Source organism: Vanellus vanellus, assembly GCF_965231255.1.
Source record: "Vanellus vanellus genome assembly, chromosome: 5".
In the NCBI taxonomy this organism is placed as follows: Eukaryota; Metazoa; Chordata; class Aves; order Charadriiformes; family Charadriidae; genus Vanellus; species Vanellus vanellus.
This window is the reverse complement of record NC_138910.1, coordinates 65610539-65620970: the sequence shown is the minus strand read 5'-3', so window position 1 is coordinate 65620970 and position 10432 is coordinate 65610539. Positions and strand designations below refer to the sequence as shown.

Sequence of the window (10432 nt, the reverse complement as noted above, 5' to 3'; positions counted from 1 at the left end):
AAGCTTAAACTCTCCTCCTCAACCCCAAATCTTAAGACCTCAACAGGGAAATACTATTCGAGGGCGCCCAACTTGAGCGAGGGGCACCGGACCCAGAGAGGGACAGGAGGGCGGGGGGGGGGAGGGGGCTCCCCGCTGCGGGGCCCGGGGATTCCCGCCGTTCCCTCCCCCGGCCGGGACACCGGGCATCACCCGGGCGCCGGCTTCACACCAAACCTTTCGTTTCTCCCCCCAAAACTGCAGCCGTGACGACGAACTGCCGGGGTGCCGCCGGGCGACTATGTGGAAGGCGCGACGAACGAGCCCCGTTAGGGCAGCGGCGGCAGCTGGCGGGGCCGGGCAGATGTGCGCATCTAGCCCCACCGCTGCAGGTGGCGCCGGGGCCGCGCGGGGCCGTCGCCTGCGGGGCACCCACGGGCGCAGCCCCGACGGCAACGAGCTCCTTGTGTTCACATCCTCGTCCCGGAGGATAACGGGGGAAAAAAACGCAAAACAGGGGAAAACCACACATAACGGGGAGGGGGGGGGAACACGCACAACGGGGGAAAGCCTCCGCGGTGGGGCGTGCGCCCCGCGGGAGGAGCCCGTCCCACGCCGAAGCCTCTCCCCCCCCGCCCCAGTTCCCGCGGCCGGTCCCGGCGGGGGCGCCCCCCGCGGCCGCGCGCTGCCGGGAGACGGGGCGGGGCGGGGCGGCCTCCGCCGCGCGCCAGCCGCATTCCTGGGATGCCGCGAGCGCTGGACGCGGCCGCGGCCCGGAACGCGCGACGTCAGCGCCGCGGCGCACGCGGCGGCCCCGCGCCCCATATAAGGCGGGTCGCGCCCGCCGCTGCCTCAGACCGCGCCGGCCTCGCTCCGCGCTCAACGCCTCCCGCTGTCTCTCGCTCCCCGCACCGCCGGCGCTAGACATGGGCTCCGTGGGCACCCGCCCCGCTCTGGCGGCCGCTCTCCTCTGCTTGGCCCGCCTGGTAAGTGCCGCGGCTTCTGCATGGAGATGGAGATGGTGATGGGGGGGAGGCGGCGGCGGGAGGCTCCGCTCCGCTCCGCTGCCGGCGCTCACCGGCCGCCGCTCTGCTCTGCTCCGCTCCGCAGGCTCTGGGCTCGCCCTGCCCCGCCGTCTGCCAGTGCCCGGCGGCCGTGCCGCAGTGCGCCCCGGGCGTGGGGCTGGTGCCGGACGGCTGCGGCTGCTGCAAGGTCTGCGCCAAGCAGCTGAACGAGGACTGCAGCCGGGCGCAGCCCTGCGACCACACCAAGGGGCTGGAGTGCAACTTCGGCGCCAGCCCCGCCGCCCTGAAGGGCATCTGCAGAGGTAAGCGGCTCGCCTCCCCCCGGGAGAAAACCCCGCTCCCCCGTAGTGCCGAAGTTTAGTAATTTCGAGTCCATGTATGGTTATGCTTTGTTGTTGGTAGCTTGGCAGAAAGGCACATGACTTCAGCAGTCTGGAATGCGATTCAGTATGTCTGGGCTGCGCTAAACGCACATAAGGAAAAGTGATTCCTGACTAACTTATTGTTCTGGCCCCGCGTCTCCGGGGGATTGTAGGGAGCTCCGCCGTAAATTGAATTTAACAGACCAGCAAATACCTGTGCTCAGACGAGCCGTTCCCACCGCTGACTCCCTCCTTTCCCTCTCTGTTCATCTCTGCAGCACAGTCCGAGGGGAGACCGTGTGAATACAACTCCAAAATCTACCAGAACGGCGAAAGCTTCCAGCCCAACTGTAAACACCAGTGTACGTGCATAGATGGAGCTGTGGGCTGCATCCCGCTCTGCCCGCAAGAGCTCTCTCTTCCTAACCTGGGCTGCCCCAGCCCCAGGCTGGTCAAAGTCCCCGGGCAGTGCTGCGAAGAGTGGGTCTGCGATGAGAGCAAGGATGCGCTGGATGAGCTGGAAGGCTTCTTCAGCAAAGAGTTTGGCCTGGATGATGCCGAAGGCGAACTAACCAGGAACAACGAGCTAATTGCCATTGTGAAGGGAGGCCTGAAAATGCTACCTGGTGAGTATGGGCTAATCTGTGTGACAGTTAAGGGGAGGAGGCGGGAGGATGGCCATGAGACTACTTAGACCCCAATTGAAAGAAAGAAACCCAGAGAGAAGATACATTTAGGCTAAGCCCTCCTTTTCTCTTCCAGTTTTTGGATCCGAGCCACAGAGCCGAGCTTTTGAGAATCCCAAATGCATTGTGCAAACAACCTCCTGGTCTCAGTGCTCAAAGACGTGTGGAACTGGCATCTCCACAAGGGTTACCAACGACAATCCCGACTGCAAGCTCATCAAAGAGACCAGGATATGTGAAGTGAGGCCATGTGGCCAACCAAGCTATGCCTCCCTAAAGGTAAATACAGACTCTTCTGGCGCTCCTCTTCTTTCCAAACTGCTTCGGGTAGAGGGGGTAAAGGCTGGAGAAGAATCTCCTCCTAATAGTATCATTGACTCTCCTTTACAGAAGGGAAAAAAATGTACCAAGACCAAGAAGTCCCCATCCCCAGTGAAGTTTACTTATGCCGGATGTTCCAGCGTGAAGAAGTACCGCCCCAAGTACTGTGGCTCCTGCGTGGATGGCAGGTGCTGCACCCCTCAGCAGACCAGGACTGTCAAGATCAGGTTCCGCTGCGATGACGGGGAAACCTTCACCAAGAGTGTCATGATGATCCAGTCCTGCCGATGCAACTACAACTGTCCACACGCGAATGAAGCTTATCCCTACTACAGACTGGTCAATGACATTCACAAATTTAGGGACTAAGTTGTGTTGGGGGGTGGGATGCTAAACAGAATTTTGAAGTAACCAGCCATGGAGAAAGGACCTTTGATGGAAATGGTGCCTTGCCCATTTGAGGGCAACTTTGAGATGTTACAAGAGTGCACTGTGCAACTGGACACTAATGCAACAGAGATTTAAGCATACTTAAAGCTTCATAGTACTGGAGCAACTTTACTGCTTCTTTTTGGAGCACCTTACCTAATTATATACTGTTTTCTGTTTGTAAGTGATCAGATAAATGTTTTGTTCCGGTTATGAAATTTTTTTTCTATCCTGTTCAATTTAACACTATGCTTCTTCCCTCTCCCACCCTTTCCCAACCATGTTGGAAGTTGCATTCCTTCCTGAGGTGGGCACTTGTGGGGTGTTCACAGTGGCAGCTATTATGTACCAAGTGTAGTTTTATGGCAAACAGAAATCAGTTGTTTTAAAGCTGAGTATTTTATTTATCAAACTGTAGCCTTTTTTTGTTTGTGTTTTTTTTTTTTTTTTTTTAACCCCTTCCAGCCCCTGTAATACTGGAATAAGTTGTAAATGATTTTAATTTTATATTCAATGAATTAAAAAAATTTATTTATGGAATTAATCATTTAATAAAGAAATATTTACCTAATTACTCTTAGAGCATTCTGATAGGTAACAGACAAATACAGCAAATGCAAGAGCTTTCTGTGAAAACTTTGAATTCTGAAAAGCTTAGAGTCTCTGAAAATTCAAACAGGTGCTACTACAGCTGTAGCAATGAACTAGAATGCTGAGTGTAATTCTTTGGGTAAATGACGTTTTTGAAGTGGTGTATGCAGTCTGCAAAGTTAGACTAGAAAGTATATACAGAGAGAGCTTCTTGCCATTGAAAGCAAATGTTTGATAGAGAGACTGAAATGTTAATTAGACTGTCAGATTATTCAAACCATGCTGGGAGTTTGCAACATAAGGTACTTCATTAGAATGCAGCGCATGCACAGTGATGTTGAACATTGGGGTGGAAGTGGTCGTCAGGTCTCACATTTTTTGGTGGCTGCTTTTTGCAAATTAATACATTTCTGTGGAAGAAGAATGTTTCCTACAGGCTGCAGGAGGTAGTTTGCTTTCACTAAATTCAAATTAAATGAGCTTGAAGCAATGACTTTTGTTAATCCTAATAACCCAGTGATGAAAAGTAAACATACTGTTAACGGGAGAAGAATGTGAGGAATTTCAAGTACTTCTCCAATAGAGTAAAAGGCAAAGCAGCCACTCTTTTCTCTTCCTCACCTCCCCTTCCCACTTTTTAAATATGTCATTACACTTTATACTCTGGGACACAGATGACATTTGGCTAACTGAGGGAGTCATAAGATGGCTAGTGGCACATGCTAAGAAAATGACATTTCAAAAATGTACTAGAGGAGGATCTGAGAAAGCAGCATCAAATATTTGTACTATGCTGGCTAGCACAAAGCTGTGCTACAGCTAAGCCTGAAAGGAACCTTGCAACGGGGCTTTCTTTTCCTCCTCCTTGTCACTGGTTAGTTCTCTGGCGAAGTATCTTCCCATAGTTTTTAGTAAAAAAGCTACTTCTCACAAAAATCAGAGGCTGATTTCTGAGGTTTTAGAATTGTGGAGGGGTGTCACTCAGTGTCATATAGTTAAATGCAGAAATGGCTAAGTCAACTTTTTATTAGATTAGACATAAATATTTCAATGAAAGAAATGGCCAAATATCTCAGAAGCTCATCTCTGGCAGCTAATGCTTTGCCTGAGAAATTACAGCCGTCTCTCTTCTGCTCAGTCAAGTTCTCTCCCCGAAGGCATTAAAAACTTGAGCTGTTTTGGAATTCACCACCTGGCCACCAGTCTCAGCTGTACCTAAACTTGTCTGTACAATAATTGTTGACGGTAAAAGCGTAAAACCCCATGCAGTGCTTTTGTTTGGCTTCTCCTTGCATCTAGCAGTGAACACATCACTACCTCAGCCGCTCACTGAGAAATCATCAGGTTTCCCTGTCGGGTTACCGCGTGGAGAGAGACAGACAAACACACTGCTCACAGCTATGTGTGTGTTCCTCGCCATCCCCACTGCCGCTTATATGTAAGCGATACTCATCTTCAAACCGACGTAAGTAACAGTTCCCCCCCAAAATTACGTATACGTGTGACTATACTATACACGTCTGTAACGCGCACACCATACACAGACAGAAGTGGCCCTTCCGACCCCTGCCTCAGGTGTGGGCTGTAAGCCAGGCCCTGGATTTTACAGCCTGCACTTTGGGCTTTCCACGGTTCCCCAGCTAGAGAGAGGGGTGGTTCTGCAACCTGCTCACCAGAAAAATGTACTGTTGGGAGAATTAAGGGCTGCGGGAGCACATCATGCAAACGTGAGAGTGAAATATACTAAATGAAATTATCCTGCTACAAAGAGAGGGAATGAACCGCCACTCTTCCAGAGGTGGGATCTCCCACCAACCGATCGTCATCCATATAGTCCTCTCTTCACCTTTTGCATTTCACAGTTACGTGGCAAAACTACTAAACTCCACAATTCCCAATACTGTAAAAGGAATCAGTGTCATTTTTTGTGTACCATCTTTGCACTTGCTTTGAAATCTTTATAGACTCTGTTGTTCCAGCAGAACCCCCCCCAGACACTACGCATGAAAATATAAACAGTAAGAGCACAGGTTCCTTTAAGCGCAATCAGCAGGGCTCACAGCTAAGGTTGATTAGCGCAACTGTAATTTTTTTTTCTTGGGCAAAGCCTAAAATATCAATATCCTTCTTTAAGATGAATACTAAAAGATGAGGAGTTAGGAATATAATAAATGATGTACGTGACAAGAAGCAGCCGGTTTTCAGCACATTTCAATGCCAGACCATCAAGCAGCTCAAACCCTGAAAATAAAGTCACCTGCTCGGTGTGAATGTCCCCTAAGCTGGGGAGGCTCCAGGAGACCCCCGCGCTTGTCCGGGCAGCCCTGGTGAGCAGCACCCCAACGCCTTCGGGGACTGTCACTCCCTCAGCCATCCCCTCCTCCCACGGCTACCCCTGGTCCTTTGGCTGTTTTTTAAGGCGCTCCGATTTGTCACGCACCACCCCCCCCCATAGCAGCTGTACTGGGGTCACCCGAGGATGGAGCGTGGTGGCACAGGGCAGTTTGCTGAAGCTGGTGCTGCCGCCAAAAGGAGCATTTGTCAAACTACAGGTTTAGGACTGAAGGAACGCATAGTCTTGCGTTCAACGTACTTATTTACAAGGGTTTGATGGTGGTAACCACTGTAATACCAGCGTTATACATCAAATCTTCCCTACTAATGAAGGCAACACAGTGAAGACAAAGTTTCTGCTGAAGTGCTGCATCACAGGAAACAAACCAGAAGCAGGAGTATGCAGAAAACAGACTTCCATCATTACATTCAATCCTCTCTCTTGGGATGCTGCTAGCTCGCCCTCCTCAATGAGCAGCAGATGGAGGGGAAGCAAATGTCTTACTGACGGTGGGACAGCCAAGCTATTAATTAACCCTTGCTGAGCTGAGCCAGAAGAACCTCTATACTCCACATATAAATGACTGCGGAGCCCACAGCAAAGCAGTCTCCACTGGGCTGCTGGACCCTCTGGTGGACACCTTCTGGGAACGGGGCCCATCTCCCCGCTACTGGGGGGGAAGCTGAGGTGGCACGTGGGCTGCGTGGGAAGAGGCAGAGACACTGGATCAGTGGGATGGCTGCAGGAGGACTTCCCGTGCTCACAGTCCACTGAAGCTGCAGGAATCCCCACCACGCTCCAGGCAAGGAGCTCTGCCACAGATTTGGGTAGGCAGGAGAATTTCCGAGCTACAGCTGCACAGGTCTTGAGGACTGAAACCAGAAAGTTTGCAGCGGGCAGTCAGTCAGGGCTGAGAGTCAAACCGACCTACCTGCCCACCCAGAAGCGGTTAAATGTGTCATACCAGAAGCTTGATTTTGCCAGATGCTGGTCCTTAAGAGCTGACCCCGCAGAAAAGCACTTGGATGCACATGCACATTTTAGTTTACTCCTGTTTAATCAGCAGAACTATTTCCACGCAGCGCCCAGAGTGCGCAGCACACAGCAAGGGAAGGCTGTGTAGTTTTATTGGCTGCTCTGCCTCAAGCCTGTTTCTTCATGTAGACACATCCTTGTTTTCATCTTCACAGTTTTCTTCACGTTACACAGCCGCCTATAAAGTCGCACACAGAAATGCGGAGGTGCCATGGTGAAAGCAGTAACATACAACTAGCTTTGGAGATACCTATAAACGCATTTCAACTCACAAACAACTGAACTGCAGTGAGACCCGGTGTCTAGAAAACATAAATCCTGTAAAAGAAGACTTCAACCAACAAAATGATGCAATAAGCATCTGTGTCTATTACCCTGTGAAGGCCAAACACCAAGAAACCGAACAGATTGTATCCAGTGTGCTATGATTTTTTTCCCCCAGAAAAACTACAGAGCTATGACTTCTGCATACACAATTTATATTGGAGAAGATCCTGAAAGACCCCAAGGCACCATTCACATAAGCAACTTCATCTGTCTTGAAGTACACTTACGGGATGGAATGTAGCAAGCGTCCAGGAGGAAAAGATTACTCAAGATTTTGTAAGGTTTTAGTTTACTAGACAGAAGAAATTTAAAGGTGGGGTGCATAGACTTGCCCCGACGGGAAGCTAGCTAGGACATATACATTAACAACCACCTCATGGCGAATGCAGTTTCAGTAAGAATGAAGGGGCTCCGTTATAGATACCAGTTGAACAGTCAGCAGTGTAGTCCAGCAATATTTTGAGAACACTGGTTGAACCTCAGATCAAAAGGAGACCAGCAGATCGTCGAAGTCGAAGACGCCGGCTTCTCAGAAGCTGCTGATTTCCTTGAGCATCTCAAACCAACCAGGTTAAATCCTAATCAGCTCATAAATTCGATGAAAATCAGACATCGAGACATCACTGCTGTAAAGCAAGTCTGTTAACTGGAACTTGTAACAGCAAAATACATTTTACTCTACAGAAGCGGATACTCGTGCTGTAGCAGAACAATCCCATTAAAACCAACATGGATGCCCAAGCACAGCTGAAAGCAGAGGTTGGGGAAAAAAGGTCAACAAAGAGATACCACTGAAAGCTTAAGTGTGAAAGCGACGGGGACTTCTCTGACAAGCTTTTAACCCCCCTCCCCCCCCGCCTGCTCTTTTTCCTGAATGCCTATGCCTTATCCACCAACTTAATGTTTTACCTCACTTGGACATACCTCTAACTCCCTGTTGGTACTCTTGGCAGAATGGATAAGTTCTGGGGCTACAATACGATTCAGTAGAAAACCTGGAAGCAAGGAGTGGAAAGGCAACAGGCAGCTTTCACAGTCACTTCTTCCTCCTGAGGCAGAACCGGGATAACAGGAAGAAAGTGGCAATGTGATTTTTAAAACCACTTTTGCTTTCTCCACCAGCTGGGATCATGCAGGAACCATCCAGCTCCCAGTGTGGTAATTTATTCTCTAAATCGACTCCCTTCTCCCCTCTGATTTCTGTCCCTGCTTCTTTGGCAGATTGTTTTTAACCCGCTCTGATTTGTCACGCAACCCCACAAACAGCTGTACTGATGCAAAAAGAAGCCTACTGCAAAAGGATTAGATAAATATGAGGACTACTGTGCCAGTTAAAAAAAAAAAAAGAAATCCACTGATTCTATCTCTAGTAGACTAGTAGGAGCTAGTAAGTTCACAAAGACCTCCCCTTGCCCCAAAGGTAGGCAAGACTCTAGTGGCTTTCCATATTTTATCAGTCTATTGATTTTTCCTGCCAAAAAAACCTACTACAATAAAATAGCCTGGAAATGCTTTTCGGCAGGAAAAGTTAGGAGTGGTGAAATCAGGCCAAGCCAGTGGAACTTTGCTTCCAAAACAAAAATATGTTACAATGCACAGAGCCAACGAGGGAAAGAAGCTCTCGCAATAAAGCATCAGTAGAGCTAAGTCACCGTCCGATGGGTCACCGAGACCCGGCAGGACAGAGTAGGAACACATTTCTGTTATCAAATCACAGACAGGCAGGCAGCAAAACAACTATCCCTGTTTTTTCCTGATTTTACATGTCATCTGCAACTTCCCTTTCAGTTTCAGTATTTATTTCGAGTTGTTTTGCTGCCATTTCTTGTTTGTCTTGCATACATGTGACTTCCTTCCACTTCACCACAAATTTCCACCAAATAAAACCATATGCACTGCCATAGCAACATTTTAACACAAACACAGGGTAATCTTTGTTCACTGAAGTACACAGTTCATCTTTTTTTCTCTTATTAACAGAACATGCATCTGCATACAGTTTAACTGAATGTCATAGCAACAACATAAACACAAATTCAAGATATTTTTTCCTTTGGAGGGAGGAAGAATAAATGTTTTCAGGAAAAGAGCGTGGGACTTAAGAAAGCAGAATGAAATGTTTGTGACCAAATACGGCCTGAAGTTACATCATCGCAGCTGTATATTTATGCTTTGAAAGTCTGCTCTTGCAAGGTGTTATACATTCGCAGTTCCTACAGATGTCAATAGAGAACAGCCGTATCTCGCAGGGCAAGGTCTGAATCACAGCGATGGTTATACACAACACGTAGGTTGGACTTCCTATCAGCACTACAGTGAACTTCGGAATTTATGTACTTTTTTAGAATAGAGTGCACGGCAAACAGTTTTACTCCCAATGCAAAGTAAAACTGCACTGTTTGACTGGAGTAACAAAAATTGGTCTGGCATGCCTCTAAGACCTAGCGCCAACCGCACATTTTGGGGCATGACCCTCTTCTCCTCTACAGCTCAACAATTCCTAATGCAGAGATAAATACAGTAAAACCTAGACTTCAGATGTGGTCATTCAAAACTTAGCTGTTACACTGAGGGGGTATAACATTGTTTACCCATGACAACTCAGTGACTTATGCCTCATACCCCCCCAAAATTATACAAAAAAGGAAAAGAACCAAGTTCTCTCATATGGCTGACTCAATCCTACCTCTCAGCTATTGCCATGCGCTTAGCTATGCTCTATTTTTGTCCTTTATGCCTTGTGAAAGGGATGACTTCATTAAGCTTTTAATTTTTTTAGAGTAGCACGTTCATTCAGGACAAGAGCCTTTACTCTTTGCTTTGTAAGCTGATGGTCCTTCAGCTCAAGCACGCTGTAAGGGTTCAGTGTTTGCAACCTGAAGTCTAAACATTAAAAGAAATGCCGTAACAACGCTACACAAAACCAGCTTGTTCCTTCTGTGACAAGTAGTTTATAGAGGAAGAAAAATGAGTAAGCGTAGTAGGCATAAAATCAAGCACTCAACGCAAGCTGGCGTTGAATGATGAAGATTAAAACAACATCACAGTTCTCATTCACAGACATCATCTGCGCTGAATCGAGGCAGAGTCCTGTAGGGATCCTTGTATAATATCATTACAACAGTATGTTTTCAAAATGGACAGAACTGAAGTCTTCCAGGCAGCCTCAGCTCCATGTCTTAAATTTCAAGTACTTGACCAGAAATTTAAAAATACAGCTTTTAAAGACGCATTTTCTCCTTCAGTTTATTAGAAGATGCTTGTTCTGGGTTAAGTCACTCAGAAGGGAATTAACTCCCCCTAACTGCCTATGAAAAGTGTGAAAAACCATCTGTCTAGCCA

The 10432-nt window shown here is 48.2% G+C and overlaps 1 protein-coding gene across 1 annotated transcript; it reads left to right on the top strand.

Annotated features, from left to right (window-relative positions):
• Window positions 1–850: 850 nt before the first annotated feature.
• CCN1 (cellular communication network factor 1) lies at window positions 851–3373 on the top strand. Its single transcript, XM_082483695.1, has 5 exons — window positions 851–965; window positions 1090–1306; window positions 1645–1992; window positions 2129–2331; window positions 2443–3373. Exons 1-5 carry the CDS (start codon window positions 906–908, stop codon window positions 2740–2742), a joined length of 1128 nt encoding a protein of 375 aa, XP_082339821.1. The 5' UTR covers window positions 851–905; the 3' UTR covers window positions 2743–3373.
• Window positions 3374–10432: the final 7059 nt, after the last annotated feature.